We start from the raw sequence: 26,598 nt of genomic DNA, 5'->3' as shown, positions 1-26,598 counted from the left end.
TCCATCATGCCGCCCCAGGGTCATTCAGAGTTCTCTTAATTAAGAAGAAACAGCGACTAGGACTGCTTCCCCAGCCCTTGCTGCTCTCTCCTCTCCTCCCTGCACGGTGTTTCCATGAATCTATGCTTACCATTATTATTTTTGGAGCACCTGGAGACTCGATTCCAAGGTAGAGTGAAGATAGAATGAAAGTTTCCTTCCCACTAGAACCTCCTTTCTCCCTTTGGGCTACCTTGGAGTAGGACTTCGTTCGAATGGAACATCGATTGCACCCAGTCTCTTGGTTCCCTCTCTGTGTGGCTCTTCTGAGCTTGCTGCTGTCCGGCCTCTCGGCAGTCCTCTCTGTGGCGCTCCGTCGAGAGCAGAGCAGGACTGGACCGTGTGTCTCAGCCCTGGCTTACAGCCGTCCCGGGGTGCGCCACTGAGGCCTCCGTGCTCTGAGCTGTGGGGATGAAGCTGCGGGACTCGCGCGTCCCCAGTGACTCAAGTCTCGGCTGCTTTCGCTTCCAGTGCTTTAAGCTGTGGGTGAATCCCTGTGTGCGCTGATGTTGGCTGTGTGAGATAACCAGTGTGATAGTGTTTCCAGCTGGTGCTCTGAACACTGTAATTCTTAGGAATCGGATTCATGATCTTTCTCTCCCTTAACTCCATGTATGTATGGTCTTACAGCCTTCCACTAACACGATGGATAAGGAAGCACAAATGAAGTAATGTTAGTGAAATGTTCTGAGAGTCCAAGAAAGAGCCAAATGCCATTTCCGTTGTAGAATTACAGAAGCCGATAGCTTTGTTCCATCACAAATTTACTTTCAGAGATATATGTGATCCAAGAGACACTTCTCTCTTTCCCCAGTGGATTTTTAACTGAATGTAATTTCACGCAGGACTCACCAGGTCCCACTCCACTTAAAACCAAAGAGCCATCCCCTCGGATCTGGAAAATACAAGTAATTATAACATGTCTGGAATCTTCGTTGCCTGCCTTGTGGCATCTATACACTTTTTTGGGTTTTCCTTTTTGTCAGCTGCTGCCGGGTGTCTTCTCATCTCTTCCCCACCCTCCAGTTGTTGCTTCCTGTGTGCTGGGGCTGTAACATCTCTTCTTTGGGCCCTGTGATGGGCACAGGTGATAGCCCTCCATCTCAACTCTTACGAGTGGATCAGGAGATTTCCCTGCATTTCTCTTTCTTTCATATTATACATCATGTACACCAAGTCTTTTGTCATGTGTCACAGTAACAACTGACAGTTGTGTTTAAGAAAACAATACAGAGTCAGCTTCCTTTCTTTTTTTTTTTAAGGCAAATTTAGCGATCAACCCAGCAGCCTTGCTGCCTCCAGCAGCTCCCCAGACCTCTGGAGTGAAGTCTGTTCTGCCAGAATCTGGTGTTCCTTCGTCTGATCCTGGGAGGATGCAGAGTCTGGAAAGTGTGCCCACTCCTTCTGGGAGTGGGGAGGCTGGTGTGAGTTTTGACCTTCCCGCTCAGGCAGATACCTTACACTGTGCAAACAAGGTAATGAAACCTCTTTTGCTTGCTTGCCTGCCTTTTTTTTTTTTTTTTTAAAGAAAAACAAACCAGAACAATTTGTATGTTTCTTCTGAGTTCCTCGGTTACACAGGATCTGCTGACCCCGATTCCTCATTTGAAGGAGGCGCCACTTCTTTCCTTCAGCCTCCTCGCCTCCCTCCCACCCCCCTAGTTCTGTGTCCACTCTTCCACCACCCACGCTTGTTATGTTTATGTTCTAACTCAGTGGCTAGCTCGCTAGCTCCCGGCTGCCCCTGGAGACCTTGTAGACGCTGAGCGGATCGTATCCTCACCATCTACTTCCTCTGCTGCCTCCTTACTGCTCCAAAGAGAACCTTCAGGCTCCATGGTTTGGTATTAAAACCATCCACAGTCTGCGCTAACTGAAGCTTCCAGCTCCCACTAGTCCCCTCGCACTGCCAGCCTCAATCGAGCCCCCAGGCACCATTCCCTGAACACGCGTGCCCCAACGCGCCGCCACTGTCCCTTCACGCCGCCTTCTGTGTCAGCAGTGCTCTTTGCTCAGTGACAGCTCTGCACAGACGGCACGGCTGCTGGCATATTTCCCCTCCTGCTCCTCGTCCTGGGCTCCCTGCCCGAGACCCCGCATGCCACACTGTTGCACAAGACTGTGGACTCTTTGGGGTTTTGCTTTTAGTTCAGTTCTCTTTTTTTTTCTATCCAGTCTTCCCTCTCTAAGATGTCTTCGCTGCGCTCTGAGGAAGCAATAGTACATAGGATGACCCTGCAAATACATGCCTTTTAAGTATTTTCAAAACTTTTCCTTACAAAAAAAAAGACATCCCTGGTTTTGTTATATTTCTGTGTTAGCTTTTCTGTTGTTCTTGTTAAGTTTAAATGGACTACTTTTTGAGAGAGTTTATGAAATTTCCTTGAAATAGGCAAACCCCATTGAGTACTTTGCCTAAAGTAGCATGTGCCTTTTTAAAGCTACTTGACAGTGTGTTTTGGAAAAGTATTATAAATACCAGGTTATTACTAATAAGTGATGCATATTTTGAGGTTATATTGAAAGTTCTGATTCCCAGGCCACATTTTTTTTTTTACTGTGAAATATTTAAAATTGGATTTAGTGTTTGTTGACTGGAAGAAAAGAGCCCCTCTCTTTCTTCATTGTCTTAGATCCCTGTTTTTGGAGCCTGATTTTTGATTAGCCCCCTGAGAAAGCTTATTGCCAGAATCCCCCTGATTCTTTCTTGTTTTGAAAGATAACCTGCATTTAAACTAGGGCAGAGTAGGGCCCAGGGAGCTCTGTGGGACACAGAGTAGTGTGGCCTCTAGGAAAGGGAAGCCTTTATCAAATTGAACAAAAATTGTCCTTAAAAGACTCAAAAATGGGGGGTGCTAAAGGATTAAGAATGACTTAGTCTTGGAGTAGTAGGAGTTGTTAAATGCCTTTGGAAATCTTGCGCAAATAACCTTGTCTGTATATTAAATAGTATCTTAATTGAAATGGACCAGACAGCCTTACAGTATTTTGAGTTGTTGGTCATTTGCTAGGTTAGCTTGGAGCACCTTTTAAAGAACCATCAGGTCACCATGTGGTTCTTGCCATTGCAGACCCGGGTCAAAGTGAGAGGGAAGCGCAGACCGCAGACGCGTGCCGCCCGGCAGCTGGCTGCCCAGGAGTCCACTGAGGCCGAGAATATGGGTTCCCCCACGGGATTTGTGGCGCAGTTGACAGATGGCACCACATCACCAGATGGTCGTCAGCCACCGCTGAGGGCAGCTGGTGGAGCAGACACCTCTGAAGAAGCCGTGGCAGCTGCCACTCCAGCGTGGGCAGGTGGTCCTGTGCCTGGAATGAACAGTGGCCCGTTTGCGAAATCTGTGGGTCAGCCTCTTGAGGATGATTTGTTTGATTCTGCAGATATCTTTTCCAAAGGCATTGCATCTCAGTCCTCAGGAAGAAGAAAAACCAAGGCGAAGGCAGCCGGCAGCCTGGCCAACCTGGGGGAGGGAAGTAAAGACAGAAGCCCCATGTTCCCTGCTCTCGGTGAGGCGGGCAGTGACGATGATCTCTTTCAGTCTGTTAAACCGAAACCAGCAAAGAAAACAAATCCTTTCCCTCTCCTGGAAGATGAGGATGATCTGTTTACAGACCAGAGAGGCAAGAAGAATGGGTCAAAATCCAACAGTCAACAAGATATTATCTCAAAAGCACAAGACATATTTGAGGTAATAGGACATAAAAATACATTTGTGCCTGGTTCCTTGTTAAGGAAGATATGCGATTGGCTCATTTGAACCATAGGGTACATTAAAGCTGCTTTGTTGCTGCTCAGTATCTGCTTGCTTAGTAATTATATGCAGGTTTTCTTACTAGGTTACCTTATTAGGGCTTCCCTGGTGGCTTAGACAGTGAAGAGTCCACCTGCAGTGCAGGAGACCTGGATTCAATCCCTGGGTTGGGAAGATCCCCTGGAGAAGGAAATGGCTACCCACTCCAGTATTCTGGCCTGGAGAAGTCCATGGATTGTATAGTCCATGGGGTCACAAAGACTCTGATATGACTGAGCGACTTTCACTTTCTTTCTCTTATTAAATAACTCTGAAACTTATTCAGAAGTGATTTTCTGTTCTGTTCTTGGCCATTACCATTGACACAAGTCTTGATTTTTATCATTTTTATACAGATGTTACTGCAATCAGCATACATAAAGTGGTATCTCTACAGCTTGGATGTTTAATCTGTTTCCTGGGGGAAACAGGCCATGGCAGGAGGTGATGATTTAACGCAGACAACAAGGCAGGCCTTGAGTGATACTCTTCAGGAGATGTTTATTGAGCATCTGGATACTGGATGTCTTTTGGCAGATGTTTATTGAGCGTCTGGATACTGGATGTCTTTCAGCAGATGTTTATTGAGCATCTGGGTACTGGATGTCTTTCGGCAGATGTTTATTGAGCATCTGGGTACTGGATGTTTTTCGGCAGATGTTTATTGAGCATCTGGGTACTGGATGTCTTTCGGCAGATGTTTATTGAGCATCTTGGTACTGGATGTCATTAGGCTGATGTTTATTGTGCATCTGGGTACTGGATGTTGTTAGGCAGATGTTTATTGAGCATCTGGGTACTGGATGTCGTTAGGCAGATCGTTATTGAGCACCTGCGTACTGGATGTCGTTAGGCAGATGGTTATTGAGCATCTGGGTACTGGATGTCTTTCGGCAGATGTTTATTGAGCATCTGGGTACTGGATGTCATTAGGCTGATGTTTATTGTGCATCTGGGTACTGGATGTCTTTCGGCAGATGTTTATTGAGCATCTGGGTACTGGATGTCATTAGGCTGATGTTTATTGTGCATCTGGGTACTGGATGTCGTTAGGCAGATGTTTATTGAGCGTCTGGATACTGGATGCAGAAGATGAATCAAGACCCATGCTCCGCTCCCCAGAGTGCTCAGGGAGGGGAACTGAATCTGACAGGGCAGCATACAAGTAACGTTTCCAGGTAATGTTAAGTGCCTGGAAACAACTCAGGGCAGTGGGGCAGAGTGGTGGATTGGTGTGGGAGGCCCTTCTCCAGGTAGCACTGGCAGAGAAGGGCTCTCTGTACAGCTTGTGTTTTAGCTGGAACCTGGAAGAATAAAAAGGACTTTGCCAGGCAGAGATTTGGAGTAGTACTCTCCAGACAGAGGAGCAGCTCACGTGGCTGTTACAGAATACCGTGGCAGTTGGCATTTGTGCAATTTGTTGAAATGAATGTATGTAATGAAAAAAAAATAACCTTGATTAAAAACTGTTTTGGTTGTTTTTTGGCTTACAAGGATGATATATTTGCTACTGAAGCAATTAAACCCTCACAAAAAACAAGAGAGAAGGAAAGAACATTTGACTCCAACTTGTTCGATGATAACATTGATATCTTTGCTGACCTAACTGTAAAACCAAAAGAAAAGTCTAAAAGGAAAGTGGAAGCTAAGTCTATATTTGACGACGATACAGGTAAGTTTGGTTTTCTGTACACGAGAGAGTCGTCACCGCTCAGTGACTTGATGTTTCTCTTGCTCGCTTCGTCTTGACCCTTTCCTGAAAGATGCTCCCTTGTTGGTTTCCTTTGACCTGCTCTGTATTCCTGAGACAGGCTGAAGGTGGATAAGTACATCCACTAGTCATGTTGGTGAAACCATGTTTTGTTATGATGGACGTCAAGAAATTTGATATATTTCATAGCGGTGAAGAGCCTAGAGCTTGACTGTGAAGTCTAGTTTAACTTGAAGTCTATAGTTTAACTTTTACCTTACTGTGGCCCCTGGCAGTCATCTAAAGTAGGCTAAAGACTGCATTTTTGGCATTGAGATCCTGCAAATTGGTGTATTTATTCTGAAAGACACATTGGGTTTTTCCCTTTGCTTATTTTTAGTGCGTTTTCCTTTTAAAATCCAAAGGGAAAAGAATGTAGACTAGAAATAAGTGTAATGTCACAGATGGTAAGGTCATGGGCTGGATTTGAGATTAGCTCTCCTTTTCCTCGCCTGCATGTGCACGCATGGCTTTGTAGCTGAGAAATTTATACTCAGAGAGAAACTGTCACTTGTATGTGATCAGAAAACTTGGTTAAGTAGCAGAGTCAGGACTGGAGACTTAGAGGCTTAGCTTCCTCTTAGTCGTTTTAGGTATCCCATGCTGTTATCAGACTTGAGTCTTTGCTGGTTTGTGTAGATATGTCTTAAAAGCACTCATTTTCTTGCCTATTCTGTGACTCTTTCTTTTTTTTTCCCCCCATTTTTAAAGATGATATCTTCTCCTCTGGTATCCAGACTAAGACAACCAAATCAAAAAGTGGATCTTCACAGGCAGTGACTGAATCAAGATCCGGACAGAAGGTTTCCAACATATTTGATGACCCCTTGAATGCCTTTGGAGGCCAGTAGAGTGTCCAGGGTATCTTTCAGCTACATCCTTGAGTCAGTGATGCTGTCTTCTGTGCTCCTTAACTGAATTATAGAAAACAAATACTGAAACAGCTTGCTCACCTCTTACCCAGCATACTTAATATTTTTCTGTACTGGTTTTAAAATCATGCTTAATTCTGCAAACAAAAATAAATGTTTCACAGTGTTACTATTTTTTTAAAACCATATTTTGATTAGCCTTGGTAAGGCCATGGTTTAGGGTCTGTTAAGAGAAGAAACCTGTTTGTGCCTTTCATGGGTGGGTAGAGACTCCCAGAGGAAGCAAATGCCTGACATGACCAGAAGTCTTCCCTAAATATGTGGGAGCCCTAACTTAGAGCCTGGGCACTAGATAGGAGAAGAGGATGAGAGATTATATACTTCATGTGTCTTTACGCTAGGAGAGCAGGTTTCCTCTCATTCCACTGAATTTTGAAGATACCTTCCAGGTCCACTGCAGTGAGTTGGCAAACTACAGTCCTCTACAGTTTACGTATTTATTTATTTTTGTAAATAGAGTTTTACTGGAAGGCAGTCATACCCATTCATTTCTCTGGGAGTTGGTGATGGACAGGGAGTCCTGGCATGCTGCGGTCCATGGGGTTGCAAAGAGTCAGACACAATGGAGCGACTGAACTGATGGCTGTTTTCACCCTTAGGAGGCAAATGCCAGAGCTGACAGTCGTATCAGAGACTGGATGGCTCACAGAGTCTAAGATGTGTCCTTTGTGGCCCTTTACAGAAACAGTTTGCTGACCCTTGTCGTAATGCATTCCACTCCTTGGAGCTTTGCGTTATTTTTGAAAGAGGCGGAAGGAACCCAGATAGTGGTAGGGAGAAAGGCTGAGGGTGGGCGTGTCAACTTCTAGAGCGCCACTGTTGCGCAGAGCTCCTCACTGATGGGAATGTTCTAGACTGCTGCCCACCGTGGACGGCTGACACTCCCAGTCTGGTTTCCTGTGCGGTGCTCTCTAGCTCATGAGCTTTCAGTCCGTAATGTTGTGCAATCTTGTAAGCAGACCCAGTTGGCTTCACCCATTCTGAAGCCACTAACTTCTTTCTTGGATACTTTAAAGTTGAATTGAGAATTGCTTATTCTCAAGAGATTTTGTATAGCTGTCACAGATCAGCTGTTTGTCCTTCTCTGCTGAGAGAATGACCCAGACGGTACATACTCGTTTCCTGTTCCTTTTCCCGACCCATTTAATGCGTCTTCCTTCTGTGCCTTAGGTTATTTGCATTCAGAGTTACTTGTATGCTCTCAAGTCAGAGCCCAGTGTGGGATCTTCCTCACTCAGTAAGCATTTGTTAAACATGTGTTTCTTTTGGAATGATAAAATCTGCTGACCCACCATTAGGACTGATTCCAGGGAATTCAGGAGACAGTAGAGTTAGAAAATATGCAAATTGCTATTTTGAGATGCTTGAAAGGGGGAGGAAACTTAACACTTCCTGGTTCAATGATTGGCACTGTTCCTATTTTCAAGTGGTAAAGAATCAATCTACCAGTGCAGGAGATGTAAGACATGTGGGTTTGATCCCTGGGTTGGGAAGATCCCCTGGAGGAGGAAGTAGCAACCTCTTCCAGTATTCTTCCTTGGAAAATTCCAGGTACAGAGGAGCCTGGGGGGCTACAGTCCATGGGGTTGCAAAGAGTTGGACCTGGTGAGCATGCGCACACACATTCAGTCTCCATAACTCTACCAGATAGATCTGCCCACGTTTCACAGATGAAGCAAAATCTGGAAGCAAAGTAGCACAGTGGAACAAGTTTGGACTTTTGTATTGAGACCTATATTTAAATCTGCCACTTAGAACTGTTTTGAGTGTAGGCAATTTGTTTTACCTTAGTTATTTCCTTCTTTGTCATGTAAGGGCCTCAGTACCAACCTTGCAGGGTTGTTATGGGAGAGAATATGCAAAGATCCTCATGAACCATCTGGCACTTGAAACTTGGTAGATGATGATGATAATGAATGAATTGGCTTCCAGAGTTGGAACCCAAGGCTTTTTTTGTTTTTAATTGGAGGCTAATTACAATAGTGTGGTTATTGCTATACATTGACATCAGCTCATTTGCCTGACTCTCTAGCTTGTTTTCTCAGTTCTCCTGACTGAGAGGGGAGGCAGGTTTGGAAGCTAAGGTTTGTTTGATTCAGTAAGATTCACTCCATCATAGGCTGTCTACAAAGATAACTCTTATCTTGTTCCTCAGGGAGCTCCAATCTACTCAGAATTTAAGAAGGAATCATTGGCGAGACAGCCTGAAGATGTGTGAAAGCCCAGTACCTCCTCATAAACTTCAGTGTATTCTCAATTTTCTGAATTGTGGAGATAAATTGGGGGGTAGGGTCTCAGAATGAGAAAGGATGGGTGACAAAGATTAGATACTGCAGTTCATTTTAGACTGGCTCCTCTGAGTCAAAAGACGAGGATTAGTAAAAGCTTCTGTGAGAGGGCGATTACTTTTATTGTCAGCTAACTAATCCACCTAGTAAGACAGTAGGCCAGGATAGTTGGAAAACTGTAAGGGCTGGATTTAGAACATCTATGGGAGATGAGAAAAAGCACCAATGGAGGCCCATGTCAGGCTGAAAGGCTTGTCTGTTGTGGTGTACACTGAGCTCAGCAGCTTGGGAATTAGCAAACACAAGAGGCTGGCTGGCTGGGCATACCCAACACTACAGTTTAACAACCCAAAGTACCCACTCAATTTCAACTCGACACAATTCTCAGTAGGTTGGATGAGGAAAAAATGGTTAAGACCTACAGAGCTTGTTTTCTTTCCCCCTTGCTTTCAACCAGCCATGGCAATGGCCCCACGTTTCAGATGAGGTAGGCAGGGCTAGAAACGTTAGGGGACAGGGAAGTGCGTGGAGAAAGACCCATTCAAGGCAGCCCTCCTGGGCCGCACTAGAAGTGCACAGTTTCTTGGAAGACCATCGACTGGGGCTCTGGCTCCAGCAAGTCAGGCACCTCTAAGAGCGTCTTAGGCTGGTCTCGGTAAAGGTGCTGTCCGCACCCTCGTCCGGCCAGAGACCAACCCTATTGTTCCCAGAAAGTTGTGCGACTGTTCGGCCGCCCGCTTTGGCCCTGGTCAGGCGGCCATTGTTAGGAATAAAGGATTAACATCCGGGCTTCTCCTAACCGACAACCACCACCGAACGCGAAGGAAGCCTGGGCTTCCGAGCAACCGCCGGCATCCGGCGGTCAGGTCCCGCCCCCGACCCCACTGATTGGAGGGCGACGCGAGCGCCGGCGAGCGATTGGTACGCACTGTCACAAAGGGGCGGGGTCGCGGCGGCGGCGGAGCGTTGCCCCTCGGTGCCGGCAGCAGCGTCGCTCGTGGGGCCGCGCCTCCTTAAAGACCTGCGGGCGGGCGAGCGAGTGGAAGAGAGCCGGTGAGGGCGAGCGGGCCGGATGGGGAGGGCGCCGAGGGCCGCGGGCCGCTGAGTCGGGCCGCGCTGTTGCCGCTGGCCTCTTGGCTGCGCCCCCTCGCCGCCGCTGCCCCGAGACCGGCGCGGTGGGCTGCCTTGGCGGAGGAGACTGTCTCCACTTTCCGTCCCCCCGCCAGCGCGACGCGGGGTGCCCGCCCCGCCGGACAGGCGCTGCCCTGCGAGTCGCCGGCTCTGACGCGGAGCCTGGCCTCTGCGGTCCTGATCGGGCCAGTGCGTATGCGTAGCCGGAGTTTATCCTGGAGGAGCACGGGCTGCGCAGGTGACTCCGTCCTCTTCAAATGTCGGAAGGCTCGAGAAGGCTTGGGCTCCGAAGAATTTCCCAGTCCTGCTGGAAAACCGATTTCAGAGCTTAGGGTACAGATGCGTGACGTGGTGGATTTAATTCTGAAGCTTATATTTAAAACTTACGGATATTTCCAGACATTACTAAGAACAGTTCATTAAAAGTTGGTATATTTAAGGGCTGCGTAGTATGCTGGATCTCTTCATGTCGGGAGAAGAGTTTAAAAGAACTGCTTTTCTATGAGTAATACTCTTTAGAACAGAGAAGATAAAGCTGATTTTGAGTTACTGAAATTACTCAGCACGGGTCCTGCATCACCTGTCTTTCATTTCCCTTACATCTGTGGTGATTGTATTTTAAGAACTTTTTCAGAAGACGAGAGAAATATTTTGGAAATTGATTTAGAAATGTTTGCTGCCATTACTCTTAGTAGCTAAGCATTTTAAAAAAATTATTGGTGAAAATTCTGGAAGGAATTTTTTTCCCCCTGCATTCTTCCTTTCTTTTTCCTCTTCTGCTTTTTTCTTTTTTAAGCTGTCCTTGTATCATGTTCCATCCTGTTTTTGATTCTTCATTGCCCCTCATTTTCCAACATCTTAGCGTTCCATAATAAGCTCAGTCAAGCATATTCACCCACAACTTTCAGAAAGTGTACCGATGCAGTGATTTCTACTACTGAGGAAAGGTATAATTATTTCTTAGAGGCATACATTTCAGTTTCGAATTTAATTACCAATCTTGCTTCTTTTTGGATGTTGGAAATTACTGCATGATTAGGACCCAAGTTTGTGGTGGTGTTGTTCTGGTACCAGTGATGCTCTTCTAAGTTGCTGTTTTTTTAGACCGTAATTACTGTATCCATTCTCATTGCAGATGCAGGGCCTCCAAATTTGTCTTTGTGTTACCTTCTCCCACCCCTTGTTTAGTATATCCAGGGTATTGCTGTGGAAGTTACTGTGGAGAAAGAAATGCTTTTTATGTTTTGTCTCTGAATTCCTTGGGCAGGCACTGGTCACCCATGGCTTTATTTTTCTAATGCTCAGTTTAATATTCCTGACCCCTGACCTCTCTTACGAGATCTCTTACTATGTAGATAAGAAGGCTCTTGGCTTTGAGGGTACAGACATTGATAATTCTGTAGTATGTTCTTATTTGATATAGCATGATAAGTATGTTCTTAAGAATCCACATTCTATCCAAAGTCATATTTTGAATCCAAAAGCAGTCATTTCAGTGAGATGGAAAAAGGGGTTAGGGGTTCATTTTATACATTCATTATTTCTACAGGCCTGTGAATGTATGAAGGAAATGAGAAACACAGCCTGAGCAATACAGCCATTTATTTGGCTTTTACGTGAAAGTAATGATCTTTTACCACCATCGCCAGCAGTAGTATTAGCACAATACTTGCTTGGAAAATCCCATGGACGGCGGAGCCTGGTAGGCTATGGTCCATGGGGTCGCAAAGAGTCGGACATGACTGAGCCACTTCACTTTCACTTTGTGTTGTTATATTTATTGCTCATTATTTTGATAGTATAACAGCATGTGAAGCAGCTGCGCTGCCCACAAAAGCTTTCCTTCCATCATATCTTCAGGACTTTGCAGTATATGCGCAATGCAATTCAGCTTCCCTAGTTAGTTAATTATGTTAAATATACTTCATTATATTAAATATGGGCCAGAATACTGGAGTGGGTAGCCTATCCCTTCTCCAGAGGATCTTCCCAAACCAGGGCTTGAACCAGGGTCTCCTGCATTGCAGGTGGATTCTTTACCAGCTGAGCCACAAGGGAAGCCCTGTATTATAGTTTTGTTCCAAAAATCAGTTGAGGGTGAAAATTTATTTACTTTCTCATTGAACAACCTTTTAATGTGCACCAATATGTACAAAATACTGTGTTAGGTGATGGGGCGGTAAATTCTTCCCTTAAGTAGCTTACAGTTAAGTAGAGTAAAAAAGCCATCTTAAAAATGAAACTGAGTGTATTATGGAGGTCAGAGTGTGAAGGGGGGTAACCACAAAAGGCTTTGTGGACCAGCTACTATTTGAGTTGAGTCCTGAAAGGTCATAGGAAATTGTCAAGTGGCCAGGTGTGGGGATGGCAGTGAGGAGAGGAAAGCAGGAGCAGCGATATAGAGACCATGTATTCTGAAGCTGCAGGTGCAAATGATTAGCAGAGAGAAGGCCAGAGGTATTGCAGGATGGGATGCGGTATGTGTATAAATGAAGTAGGGCTTGGCAGCCTTTCTAAGGAGTCACATCTGTAGACAGTGGGAAGCCACGGTGCGGCCTTGAGCTAAGGAATAACATGATCAGTTCTACATTATAACAAGATAGCAGTGCTCTAAATTGCATGTTATTAGTGAAATGCAAATTAAAGCAGTGACATACCATTTGGTTCAGTTCAGTTCAGTCACGTTCGACTCTGCGACCCCATGAATCGCAGCACGCCAGGCTTCCCATTACATGCCTATTGGAATGGTCAGAATCCAGACCACTGACAGCGTCAGATGCTCATGAGGGAGTAGGGCAGTAGGCGCTATTATTCATTGCTGGTGGGAAAACAGTGTAGAACAGCCGCTTCGGAAGACAGTTCGACAGTTTCTTAAAAATTAAACATATCTACCATAAGATCTAGCAGCTATACTCATTGGTATAAGTCAAAAACTTAACGTCAGTACAGAAACCTGCATGTGGATGTTTATAGCAGCTTTATTTATAATTGACAAAACTGGGAATCAACCAAGAGGTGTCCTTCAGTAGGTGAATGGATAAATAAACTTTGGTACATTCAGGCAGCAGAATATTTTTCAGTGCTCTAAAGAAATGGGCTGAATCAGCCCATGAAAAAACGTAGATGAAACTTAAATGCAAATCACTAAATGAAGGAAGCCGATCTGAAAAGGCTACATACCATATGATTCCAACTGTGTGACATTTGAGTGAAGTTGCTCAGTCGTGTCTGACTCTTTGTGACCCCGTGGACTGTAGCCCACCAGGCTCCTCCATCTATGGAATTCTCCAGGCAAGAATACTGGAGTGGGTTGCCATTTCCTTCTCCAGGGGATCTTCCCGACCCAGGGATCGAACTCAGTTCTCCCACATTGCAGGCAGAGGCTTTAACCTCTGAGCCACCAGGGAGGCTTAGGAAGAGGCAAAACTGGGGGGGATGGTGAAGAGATCCGTAGATCAGTGGTTGCCAGGGATTGAAGGGAGAGAAGGATAAAGAGGCAAAGCACAAAGGATTTTTAGGGCAGTGAAGCTGTTCTGTGTGTTACTATAATGATGTTACTACAATCGATAGAATTTGCAATACCAAGAGTGAACCCTAACGTGAACTGTGGGCTTTGAGTGATGTTGCTGTGTCAATGTGTTCATTGATTGTAACAAATACACTACCCTTAGGTAAGTTGTTGGTAGTGAGAGGCTGTGCGTGTGTGTGGGCAAAGAGTGTATGGAAACTCTGTTGTTCAGGTGCTAAGTCGTGTCTGACTCTGCAGCACACCGACTCCAGCACTCCAGGCTTTCCTGTCCTTCACTGCCTCCCGGAGTTTGCTCAAATCCATGTCGATTGAGTCCGCAGTGCTCTGTAGCCATCGTGTCCTCTGCCGCCCGTTTCTCCTTTTGCCTTCAGTCTTCCCAGCATCTGGGTCTTTTCCCGGGAGTTGGCTTCTTTCATCAGGTGGCCAAAGCTTCGGAGCTTCAACTTCAGCAGCGGTCCTCGCAATGAAAATTCAGGGCTGATTTGCTTTCGTATCGACTGGTTTGATCTTGAAGTCCAAGGGCCTCTCAAGAGTCTTCTCCAGCACCACAATGCGAAAGCATCAGTTCTTTGGCACTTAGCTTTCTGTATGGTCCAACTCTCACACCTGTACATGACTACTAGAAAAACCATTGCTTTAACTATACAGACTTTTGTTGGTAAAGTGATGTCTCTGCTTTTTAATGTGCTGTCTAGGTTTGTCATAACTTTCCTTCCAAGGAGCAAGTGTGTTTTAATTTCATGACTGCGGTCACTGTCTGCAGTGATCTTGGAGCCCAAGAAAATAAAATCTGTCACTGTTTCTACTTTATTCCCTTCTGCTTGCCATGAAGTTATGGGACCTGATGCCATGATCTTAGTGTTTTGAATGTTGAGTTTCAAAATAGCTTTTTCACTGTCCTCTGTGCTTGGAGACTCTACTTTCTAGGAACTCTGTACTCTCTGTTTTATCTTGCTGTGAACCGAAACCTGCTCTGAAAATAGTTTATTTAAGCGGAAAACAAATTCAGGCTTTAGGCTATCTTAGGTTCATTTCCTTATTTAGTCTGAATGAGTGGTTTCACTGCAGTGCATTCTAAAGTCAAATATTAAGTAATTTTAAAATTTTGTGTGACCTTTTCCCCCTGCTTAAATATAATTAAGAATAAAATAATTTCTGAACTGTGTGATATGATACCTTAATCCAGTTTTCATTAAACTTACCTTTTTTTAAAAAAAGATAACTGACATTCTAAAGAATGGATCAGAAGAATGAAGGGCAAGAGTCAAAGACCATAGCTAGGCTGTCAAAATGTCTCCATTAAGAGCTACTTATGGCCTGAACCACGTCCTAATCAGTGAGGTTGGAGAGGGTCATGTATTATAGAAGTGTTAAGTTGTCCTGTTAGAATTGGTCACATCTGGATACCTTGAGGATTGTGAAAAAATCTAGAATGATTCCTAGATTTCTGGCTTGAGTGACTAGGATGATGGTGGCACTCTGTACCAGGATGGAGACTAGGACAAGAAGGAGGTTTGTAGAAAAAATGGTTAGTTTTGGATGTGTTGGATTTCAGGTGTCTGTCTAGTACTTGGATTTCAGATGCCTGTGGAAATCATGTCTACAGAATGGAGATATAGGTTATTAATTAAACCACACGTTAAAAAAAAAAAAAGTGCTCCCTCACATTGTTAATGAAAATTGCAGTGAGTTCAGTGATACATGCTTTGGCAAAAAAAAAGTAAAGCATGTATCATTCATTTTTCTTCTTGATTTTTGCACTGCTCTTGTGTTCCCATTCTGTTCGCCTAGTCTTCTGGATATTCTTCCCCCACTCGGAGGTTTTACCCATTCAGTGTGATTCAGATGTACAGTGGCTATAACATTAGGCTTTATATGGGTTATGAATGCAACTTGTGTATTTCAGGAAAGGCTGTGCATAACATTCAAGGTCTTGCAAATGTATACCTACATGTTGAAGCCATTGGTTTAAGTATCATTAACAAGAAGACGTATAATTGTTCAGCATGCAGTATGCATAAGTAACTGCTGAGCTCTAGTAAGATAAAATGTAGCAAATACACCTATTCTTGATAATCTTGCATTCTAACTGGTAGGGAGTGCTTTCAAAGACAATCGTGAATAGTTTAGGAGTAGACATAGTCAGCACTAAAATGAATTCTGGGCTGTCTGGAAGGTTGATATAGGCCAGAGTTGTTCAGAAAATCTCTGGAGGAATGAGACTTTCACAAGGGCTTGTTAAAAAAATTATTCTTGTTTTTTAGGTATAAAACTCAAAACATGAGCAACCATATATATAACCACTGTTCAAAGCTGATTTGGCTAGAACTGGAATACAGTTGCCTGCAGCATATTCCAGAGGAATTGGAAAAGTCCAAGTGATGGGTAACAGAAAAGACCCTCCATTCTTCAATGAAGATAACGTGGGACCATTTTGCTACAGACTTCCTTTTTATGATACCATGGAGCTCTTCATTGAAACATTGACTGGAACTTGTTTTGAGCTGAGAGTTTCACCCTTTGAAGCTATTATTTCGGTGAAAGCGAAAATTCAAAGATTGGAAGGTACTAGTCTTTTTTTTTTAATTTTTAGGATATGAGGATTAAATTTGTTCTTCAAGATTGTGTAATCCTTTTTTAGCTTTTCTTGTGGAGAAATGTCAACCGTACATGACTTAGAATCGGCTGATGAGTCCTTATATAGCCCCTCTTCCGCCTCAGCAGTCATGAACTGTCTTGCTTCCATTCCTGCATTTCCCCCGCTCTTCCTTTCTACCAGAGTTTTTGAAGCAAGTCCCTGGCATTACGTTAATGGTGTGAAACAACATTTTGAAATGGTTTGCAGCAGGTTATGATGATGAGCGGATTCTGCCGTAACTACATTACAGTAATAATTCAGTGGCTCTTTTTACTTTCTTACAGCGCTTGGTGAATACTGTTTTTTTTTTAATGTGGAGATTTTCTGAGGAGAGTTTTTGGTGTACATTTACATAGATTTGAAGTTTCCTCAGTATAGAGGGATACTGAATGCTGTATAATATCTCTTTTTTGACTGGTGTATTTGTGAAAAGTGTTATGAGTTACTTTGTGTTAAAAATTAGTCTTTTTCTTTGGCAGATTTCTGAAAGAAGTGGTTTTTTTGCCATTTACAGTTGTTGAAATACAGTAAACACTAGAAATTTGTTCCATGTAACACTAAATGGATCTTTGTATTTTGAGCCACCTAGAACTAGCTTATAATTTAAGGCAGAAACTAGCATTGCCCTCCAGCCCCGTTTAAGTTCAGCATTAAAGAAGGATGAGGAGGATTGGAATTTTTTATCTTTGTAAAGTCAAAGATCTTGGTGTTTGAGCTTCTGAATGATAGTTCATTTTTTTTACTTTGTTCTGCTTTTTAATTTATATGATGTAATGGTAACTTTTTAGGAGCAGGAAGATTAATAAAAAACAAAAACCTCTTGTGTTCTAAATAATCTCTGCATTATTTTCTTGCTTTCATGCATAATCTCTGAGCAGCTAGAGCACTCTAGAGGGAATCCTGTTTAGTTGTCTTAATGTCAGAAGAGTAAATTTGGGCTTAGGGAAGATTAGGGACTCATCCAAGAGAACTGTTTACTGACAGGGTTGGACAAGAGCCAAGATGTAGGGAGACGTTGTCAGGATAAAAGCGGTGTGCTTTGTAGTTATTAGACAGTTGGATCCTAGTTTAGACATGCAAAACAAATATGCTTATTGAGAGCTTAGATGAGGTAACGTAAAATCTCTGCTGTCTTTGTCTGCTAGGGCCGTCATAACAAAATACCGTAGCACAGGAGGCTTAAAGCACAGAAACTTACTTTCTCACAGTTCCAGAAGCTGAAAGTCTGAGATCATGGCGCCGGCACGGTCAGGTTCTGGTGAGGCTTTCTTCCTGGCCTGTAGGTAGGTCTGTTTTCAGTCCTCACACGGGCACATCTTATAAGGATGCGGATTCAGCCATAAGCGCCTCCTCTTCACGACCTCGTCTGAACCTACGAACCTCCCAAAGGCCCCACCTCCAGATGCCGTCACTCTGGGGGCTTGGACTTGGGGATGTACATTTGGCGGCTGCCGCTCAGCTCGCAGCAGGCTCACCAGTGGTCGTGCTCCGTGTGCTCAGCCACGCCCGCTCTGCGGCCCCGTGGGCTGCAGCCGGCCAGGCTCCTCTGTCTATGGGAGTTCCCAGGCAAGAATACCGGAATGGGTTGCCGTTTCCTTCTCCGTGGATATTCCCGACCTGGGGATCGAACCCGAGTCTCTTGTGTCTTCTGCATTACCGCGGCACCACCTGGGAGGAGAGAGAATCCTTATTACAGAATATGCCACTGTGTTCCTCCCTTAGGCTGGAAATGCCTTCAAACCAGGATTAGCATGCTTCGCGATCAGAGGAGCAGCATAGAAGAAAAACTCACACGTGAGACTCACCCACTTGTGAGCAGTTCACTCAGGTACCTGGAGACCTAGGATCAACTCTGCCAAGGGTTGGACTGTCATCAAGGAAAGGAAGGGTGGGAGGCACCTCTAGTGGTCAGTAGATCTTCATTCCTGTTCCCATTCCCCATCCTTATAGTCCTCAACCCTTCTTTCCTTCCTGTTTAAGCTTTGGTAACTCCTTGCAGCATGTGGGCAGGGGCAGTCACTCTTCTTCAGGAGGCTTCAAGAGGGACTCCTTCATGTGAAGTATATTTTAGTCCTTTAGTAGGGGTCCTTTCTAGTTCCACCCTGGACAACATTTGAGAGCGACATTCTGGGTCAGTCGCCCAAGATAGAGGAGGATGGAATGGGGCAGAGGTGACACTGCTCAGTCTAAGCGTTCAGGACGACGGCGTCTCTGCTGGACTGCTTTTCCTGTTGGGCGGCTTTGGGAGGTTGGGAACTAGAGCATCACAGAAGATAGGCGGGGAGATGGAGAGCACTGCAGAGGAAGGCGTGTGCCGGATAGACGTGGTGAGGCTCAGTGGGAAAGGAGCAGTACCCACAAGGGAATTTCAGTGGGCCTTGACGGGCCAGGAGCACTGAAGCCACACTGCCTGATTTCAGATTGCCAGCTGAATGAACTACCCTCTCTTTACCTCAGTTGTGCTAATTAAAGTGGGAATAATAATTGTACGTATGTCAAAGAATTGTTCTCAGAATCGAATGAATTGAACGGAAAGCACTTAGCAGAGCTTCTGTGCCCTGTTAGTCTGTGCAGATAGTGCGATATGTGCTGAGGAATATAAATGCTGTGCGCTCGGGAAGAGACGCGATTTAGTTCTCCTGAGTTTCCGGAGAAGGGAAATTGGAGCTTATCATTACGTAGAGCAGTGATCTGGAGAGAAGAGTACATAGTACTCAGAGGATAGGAATTTGGAAAGAAAAAATGTGCCAAGAAATGTAAGGGATTATTGTCAGCTGGTTCTTTATCCAGTTCTTAATTCAACTGGTTCTTAATGCACTATGGGCAGTGGATTCCCTGGGCTTGCCATCAAGTCATTGGCGTTACTGCTTCCTAATAAAGACTTCTGTTCATAGGATAGGATTGTTTTCCTGGACAGTTTCATGCGCAGATGGGACCATGTTAATAGTTCTGACCAGTGAGCTATGATGGAAGTCTCCCTCAGCCTGAGTCTCTGAGTGGCGATAGTGAGCAGAGCCCTCATCGTGACATGCAGTAGGCATGTAACTTATGCAGAAGATAAGTTAAATGTCACCTAAACCAGTGGCAGTTTAGGCATGGTTTGGGATAAGTTCAATTTAACCTACTTTATTTTGCCTCATACAGTATCCAGTAGGCATCCATTTTTTTTTTACTTTATAAATAGCTATCCAGATGCCACTTGCTGAGTCAGTCTCGTCTCTCCTCACTGCTTCACGCCTGTCTGCCACAGCTTTGTGTGCACACGCGCCTGTCCACCACCCGGTGCGCCTCCCTGTGCCAGTGTCGGTCTGTCTGTCTGTCTGTGAGGCTTCAGGCTGCTCTAGCTGCCTTGCTTGGCCTCCTCGGTCCTCTTTGGGTTTCCCTGAGAGCTCCTCCGTGGAGAGAAGCTGTGTGCTGTAGCTCTTGCTGCTGTAATCGACTGCTTTACACTAGGGTCCCGTTAGTGTGGCGGCGAGGTATCGGGGAGGGGAAACTGCTGTCTAATGATGAAATCTCAGTCTTTCAGCAGGCCTATGTGCCTGGGGCGAAGTGTTTCTTAGCCTCTTACCTTTCCCCACCAGATAATCACTTAGGTGAAAAAGCAAGACTCGAGGAGTCTGGCATCACTGAAATATCCTTGCACCAGGTGGGTCAGCCCCTAATAGAGTGAGTTGGCCTCCATTATGGAGAATGCTCTGGAATTTTTCATAATGTTTATGTCCCCCTCCCTCTGCCTGAGCTGTAGGGGACTCTTTCTTGACTTCTGAGTAAGGACCTCATGGAGTTTCTAGAGATAAAACTCTGAAAAGTGTTACAGCTCCACGAAGACTGTGACTTCAGGGACTCCTCAGTCCCATGTCAGCCCATACTCAGCCTCTACCAGATCATGAAACTACCATTTAAACTTTGCTTCCAGCTTATGTCTCTGGAGGCTTCTGCTGCAGGTAAGCAGATCTTGGCTGTAACTCTCTGGATTTTCCTATCTGTAGATTTGGAGGTGGTGGTTTGCCATCCTGCCTCATTTCTCTGGTGGCTCCAAGAGAAGTTGTTGAATTTCAGTTTGTTCAACCTTTTTCTTATTGTAAGGATGGGAGTGGCAGCTTACAATGCCCTTTACATGTTCTGCCTAAAACTGGAAGTCTAAACTTTCTTCTGAATGTAACCATTTATGATTTAGAATTTCCTTCCAAGAACTGTGTTAGCCAAATCCTACAAGTTTTCGTAAGTTGAATTTTGTTGACATTAAATTCTCAGTGTTTGTTTTACCAAAAATATTTATTTTACTATTTTAAAATTATGTTAGGGGCTCTGTAACCACAGTTATATATAGAATTGGATACATTTGATCACTTTTTAAAAAAGATAATTTATTTATTTTAATGGGAGGCTAATTACTGAGCAGTATTGTGGTGGTTTTTGCCACACGTCACGTGAATCAGCCGTGGGTGCGCACATGTGCCACCATCCTGAACCCCCTCCCCTCTCCCTCCCCGCCCCACCCCTCGAGGTGTCCCAGAACGCCAGCTCCGAATGCTCTGCCTCAGGCACCAACCTTGCCCTGGTCTTCCGTTTCACGTGTGGTAACACACACGCTCTCACACAGCCCCACCCTCGCCCTCTCCCCGCAGAGTCCAAAGGTCTGTCTTTACATCTGTGTCTCTTTTGCTGTCTCGCATACAGGGTCATCATTACTGTCTTTCTATACTGTATTGGTGTTTTTCTATCTGGCTTACTTCACTCTGTATAATCGGCTCCAGTTTCATCCACTTCGTTAGAGCTGACTCAAATGTATTCTTTTTAATGGCTGAGTAATACTCCATTGTGTATATGTACCACAGCTTTCTTATCCATTCATCTGCTGATGGACATCTAGGTTGCTTCCATGTCCTGGCTATTATAAACAGTGCTGCGATGAACATTGGGGTACACGTGTCTCTTTCAATTCTGGTTTCCTCGGTGTGTATGTCCAGCAGTGGGATTTCTGGGTCATAAGGCAGTTCTATCTCCAGGTTTTTAAGGAATCTCCACACTGTTCTCCATAGTGGCTGTGCTAGTTTGCATTCCCACCAACAGTGTAAGAGGGTTCCCTTTTCTCCACACCCCCTCCAGCATTTATTGCTTGTAGACTTTTTGGATCGCAGCCATTCTGACTGGCGTGAGATGGTACCTAATTGTGGTTTTGATTTGCATTTCTCTGATAATGAGTGATGTTGAGCATCTTTTCATGTGTTTGTTAGCCATCTGTATGTCTTCTTTGGAGAAACGTCTGTTTAGTTCTTTGGTCCATTTTTTGATCGGGTTGTTTATTTTTCTGGAGTTGAGCTGCAGGAGCTGCTTGTGTATGATTTGATCACTTTTTATAGTTTATACTCACTCCCAATATTCTGACCAATATTATAACATGTCTTCATTTGTCTCTAAGATTTAGCACTCCACTTCTTAATGAAGATAAAAACATAATTTTATATATTATGATGTACAATTTTGCATATTGTAAAATTCACTATTTTTAGTATTATATCCATTTTCTAGGGCTGCCATAACAAGGTACCACAAACCAACTGGCTTAAAGAATAGAAACTTATTGTCTCATAGCTTCAGAGGCTTAAAGTCCAAGATCAGGGTGTTGGTATTATCAGTTCCTTCTGAGGGGTCTTAGAGAAAATCCGGAACATGCCTTCTGCCTGGCTCCCGGTAGCTTTCCGGCAGCCTCTTCTGCTCTGTAACTTGCAGCCTGGCTCCCGGTAGCTTTCCGGCAGCCTCTTCTGCTCTGTAACTTGCTGCCTGGCTCCCGGTAGCTTTCCGGCAGCCTCTTCTGCTCTGTAACTTGCAGCCTGGCTCCCGGTAGCTTTCCGGCAGCCTCTTCTGCTCTGTAACTTGCAGCCTGGCTCCCGGTAGCTTTCCGGCAGCCTCTTCTGCTCTGTAACTTGCAGCCTGGCTCCCGGTAGCTTTCCGGCAGCCTCTTCTGCTCTGTAACTTGCTGCCTGGCTCCCGGTAGCTTTCCGGCAGCCTCTTCTGCTCTGTAACTTGCTGCCTGGCTCCCGGTAGCTTTCCGGCAGCCTCTTCTGCTCTGTAACTTGCAGCCTGGCTCCCGGTAGCTTTCCGGCAGCCTCTTCTGCTCTGTAACTTGCTGCCTGGCTCCCGGTAGCTTTCCGGCAGCCTCTTCTGCTCTGTAACTTGTAGCCTGGCTCCCGGTAGCTTTCCGGCAGCCTCTTCTGCTCTGTAACTTGCAGCCTGGCTCCCGGTAGCTTTCCGGCAGCCTCTTCTGCTCTGTAACTTGCTGCCTGGCTCCCGGTAGCTTTCCGGCAGCCTCTTCTGCTCTGTAACTTGCAGAAGCGTCACCCCAGTCTCCTTACATCTCCCTGTGTATGTCTGTGTCTGTCTTCAGATTTCCCCCGTTTATGCTGACACCAATCGTACTGAATTCAGTTCAGTCCAGTCCAGTCCCTCAGTCGTGTCCGACTCTTTGCGACCCCATGAACTGCAGCACGCCAGGCCTCCCTGTCCATCACCAGCTCCCAGAGTTCACCCAAACTCATGTCCATCCAGTTGGTGATGCCATCCAGCCATCTCATCCTCTGTCTTCCCCTTCTCTTCATGCACCCAATCCCTCCCAGCGTCAGAGTCTTTTCCAATGAGTCAACTCTTCGCATGAGGTGGCCAAAGTACTGGAGTTTCAGCTTTAGCATCATTCCTTCCAAAGAACACCCAGGACTGATCTCCTTTAGAATGGACTAGTTGAATCTCCTTGCAGTCCAAGGGACTCTAAAGAGTCTTCTCCAACACCACAATTCAAAAGCATCAATTCTTCAGCGCTCAGCATTCTTCACAGTCCAACTCTCACATCCATATATGACCACTGGAAAAACCATAGCCTTGACTAGACAGACCTTTGTTGGCAAAGTAATGTCTCTGCTTTTGAATATGCTATCTAGGTTAGTCATAACTTTTCTTCCCAGTAGTAAGCGTCTTTTAATTTCATGGCTGCAGTCACCATCTGCATTGATTGTGGAGCCCAAAATAAAGTCTGACACTGTTTCCACTGTTTCCCCATCTATTTGCCATGAAGTGATGGGGCCAGATGCCATGATCTTTGTTTTCTGAATGTTGAGCTTTAAGCCAACTTTTGCACTCTCCTCTTTTACTTTCATCAAGAGGCTTTTTAGCTCCTCTTCACTTTCTGCCATAAGGGTGGTGTCATCTGCATATCTGAGGTTATTGATATTTCTCCTGGCAATCTTGATTCCAGCTTGTGCTTCTTCCAGCCCAGTGTTTCTCATGATGTACTCTGCATAGAAGTTAAATAAGCAGGGTGACAATATACAGCCTTGACGTACTCCTTTTCCTCTTTGGAACCAGTCTGTTGTTCCATGTCCAGTTCTAACTGTTGCTTCCTGACCTGCATACAGATTTCTCAAGAGGCAGGTCAGGTGGTTTGGTATTCCCATCTCTTTCAGAATTTTCCAGAGTTTATTGTGATCCATACAGTCAAAGGCTTTGGCATAGTCAATAAAGCAGAAATAGATGTTTTTCTGGAACTCTCTTGCTTTTTCCATGATCCAGCGGATGTTGGCAATTTGATCTCTGGTTCCTCTGCCTTTTCTAAAACCAGCTTGAACATCTAGAATTTCACGGTTCATGTATTGCGGAAGCCTAGCTTGGAGAATTTTGAGCATTACTTTACTAGCGTGTGAGATGAGTGCAATTGTGCAGTAGGTTGAGCATTCTTTGGCATTGCCTTTCTTTGGGATTGGAATGAAAACTGACCTTTTCCAGTCCTGTGGCCACTGCTGAGTTTTCCAAATGTGCTGGCATATTGAATGCAGCACTTTCACAGCATCATCTCTCAGGATTTGAAAGAACTCAACTGGAATTCCATCACCTCCTCCAGCTTTGTTCATAGTGATGCTTCCTAAGGCCCACTTGACTTCACCTTCCAGGATGTCTGGCTCTAGGTGAGTGATCACACCATCGTGATTATCTTGGTTGTGAAAATCTTTTTTGTACAGAATTAGGACCCTCCATAATGACCTCATTTTAACTTGATTAATTTGTGAAGACTCTCTCTGCAAGTAAGGTCAGATGCTGAGGTTCTGAGGGTTAGGACTCAGGCATATGAACTCTTGGGAGACGCAGTTCCTCCCATAACTAGTCTGTGTTAATAGTTGTATCATATCGACAGACGCTGCTGTCGCATAACTGCCACCGTGATCCAGGTATAGAACCGCTCCATCACCCACAAAATTCTTCTGTGCCTTTTTGGTCAGCTTCCCTTCAAGCCTGCTGCCTGGCATCGGCCAACGTGTTTTTGTCCTCATAATTGTACCTTTTCCAAAATTTTGTATAACTGTATACAGTGGCATGTAGCCTTTTGAGTCAGCTTTCTTTTGCTTACACATGATGCATGTGCATTTGAGGCTTAGTCATACTGTTCTGCATATCAGCAGTTCATTCTGTTATGGCTGAGTAGTGTTCCATTGTGTGGATGTACTGTGCTTATTCAGTCCTGAGTTGAGGGACCTTTCGCTTTTTGGTGATTTTGAATAAAGCCATTTTTAAGTTTCATGACAGTTTTCTGTGGGTGCATCAGTTTTCATTTCACCTGGGTCTGTGTAGGAGTAGAATTGCTGGGTTGTGTTGTAAGTGGTTTTTATACTTAATATGAAACTGCCAAACTTTTCCAGAGTGGCTGCACCGTTTTGTGTTCCTGTGATAGGGTCTCAAGTTTCTGGTTGCTCTGTATCATCAGAACATGGTATTGTCTGGGTGTTTCTGTTTCGCCATTTTAATAGATACTGGTGATATCTCACTGTGGTGTTAACTTGCGTCTCCCTAACTGATGATTTTGAGCATATTTCTATTTGCCTGTTGATTACATCTTCTTTGGTAAAGTTTCTATTCAACCTTTGCCCATTTTAAAAAATTGAGTTGTTTTCTTATTATTGTGTTTTTAAAGTCCTAGTGTTTTTAAATTTTTCATATGTTTCTTTGTGTCCTCTCTGACCCCTGAAGTTTTGGAAGTACCCTTTTATTTCCATACTTAGGGGAATTTAAAAGCTTCATTTTACTATTAATTGTAAATCTAATCGCAGACAGTCAGTACGCAGGCTGTTTATGGTGAGCATGGTATTTATGTGCACAGCTGTCTTTGAATCTTACAGCAGCCTGGGGCTCTATAAAAATTCATGTGTGGTATAGAAGAAACAGGAAGAAAAAATTTGATGAGGTAGATTATTGACGTTACGAGTTCAAGTGTATCTTAGCGGAGTGGGAGGTTGGCTCCGATGTAAACCTTTGTTCTCCAAACCACACAACCACTGTGTTCTTTTGTTTTGTTTTCCCACCTGCTTTCTGGAATTGCAAGATGCTCTAGGATCATCTTGTATATTTTGTGCCCTATCTTAGAACTAGCCATTTCTTCAAGAAGCTCTGGTTCCTTTTCTTGGGAGTATGGTATTAAAAACCAAGATCTGGGCATGACAATTGATTTTTCAGCAACAATGATAGAAACCAGAAGACAGTGGAATATTATCTTTACAGTGCTGAGAGAAATAACAGTTTCTACTTAGAATTGAATTGAACTTTCAAGGGTGAAGACAAAAAAAAGACATTTCCAGACAAAAACAAAGCTTGAATTTCCTAACAACAAATTCTTGCCAAAGGGACTTCTGAAGGATATTTCTTAGAATGCAAATGATCCCTAAAGGAAGTTGATGATGCAAGATGGAATGGCATATTTGTGGGAAAATCTAAATAAACGTTTACTTAAAAAAGCAGTATATGAAGGTTTGAAAAAATTGAATTAAAATCCTAGTAACTGGCATGCAAATCAAGGTGGAATTGTTCATAACGGAAGTCACAAGGCTCTCGGCGTTGTTCATGAGCAGGATAAAGATGTGATTAGCTTTGGACTTTATTTTGTTAAATATGATCATTTAAATTTCTAACTTCATCACTTGAGAGTAGAAATAGAATTAATTTCAAAATGGCAGAAGTGCCTCACCTTTTCCCATCATTCAGAATTAATACATGAAGGAGGCAAGTAGATAAAGCAGAGCAATTAGAATGCACAAAATAAGGTCGTAAAAATGAATAGAAATACGTCAGTAATCCCCCTAAGGTAAGATGGATACAACTTTCTAACTGAAAAGCTATTAGCAGACTGTTTTTTTTTAAAAATCATATCAAATGCTATTTGCCAGAGACCTAATCTAAAATAAAAGCCCCTCAAAATGTTGAAAGCAGAATTGAAGAAAATATACCAGGAAAATACTAATCTGAAGAAAGCTGTTGTGTCTGTATTACTAAAGTAGTTTTGTAAAATACACTTCAAAGGTAAACATGTGAACCAGTTTTGTGGAGGGATATTCCTGGTAGTCTTGTTGATAATGTCAGAAATCTAGCAACAAGTTGAGTGACTACGCTGGAATGCATAAGTTGTGGTATATGTAAATATTTGTGTCATACGGTGGAATCAAATTCTGTGGATTGACAACAAGG

The 26,598-nt window shown here is 44.2% G+C and overlaps 2 protein-coding genes across 6 annotated transcripts in view; both read left to right on the top strand.

Annotated features, from left to right (window-relative positions):
* The window catches only part of WASHC2A (WASH complex subunit 2A), a 45,773-nt gene extending 39,186 nt beyond the window's left edge, over nt 1–6,587 (top strand). For 3 of the 5 annotated variants that reach the window (XM_068981887.1, XM_068981886.1, XM_068981890.1), the window contains 5 exons: nt 885–947; nt 1,302–1,514; nt 3,111–3,728; nt 5,325–5,502; nt 6,292–6,587. In XM_068981887.1, coding sequence (XP_068837988.1) covers nt 885–947; nt 1,302–1,514; nt 3,111–3,728; nt 5,325–5,502; nt 6,292–6,431 — 1,212 coding nt within the window. In that variant the 3' untranslated portion in view covers nt 6,432–6,587. The remainder of the gene's footprint in view (nt 1–884; nt 948–1,301; nt 1,515–3,110; nt 3,729–5,324; nt 5,503–6,291) is intronic. The other 2 variants (XM_068981889.1, XM_068981888.1) reach the window with 1 other exon arrangement.
* A 3,580-nt stretch (nt 6,588–10,167) lies between these two features.
* Nucleotides 10,168–26,598, top strand: part of ZFAND4 (zinc finger AN1-type containing 4) — a 55,243-nt gene continuing 38,812 nt past the window's right edge. The window contains 2 exon segments of the mRNA XM_068982535.1: nt 10,168–10,264; nt 15,725–16,025. Coding sequence (XP_068838636.1) covers nt 15,842–16,025 — 184 coding nt within the window. The 5' untranslated portion in view covers nt 10,168–10,264; nt 15,725–15,841.

Source organism: Capricornis sumatraensis, chromosome 10 (genome assembly GCF_032405125.1).
Source record: "Capricornis sumatraensis isolate serow.1 chromosome 10, serow.2, whole genome shotgun sequence".
NCBI classification, from domain to species: Eukaryota; Metazoa; Chordata; class Mammalia; order Artiodactyla; family Bovidae; genus Capricornis; species Capricornis sumatraensis.
Note: the sequence above shows the minus strand (reverse complement) of the source record. Positions and strands in the feature narration are given on the sequence as shown.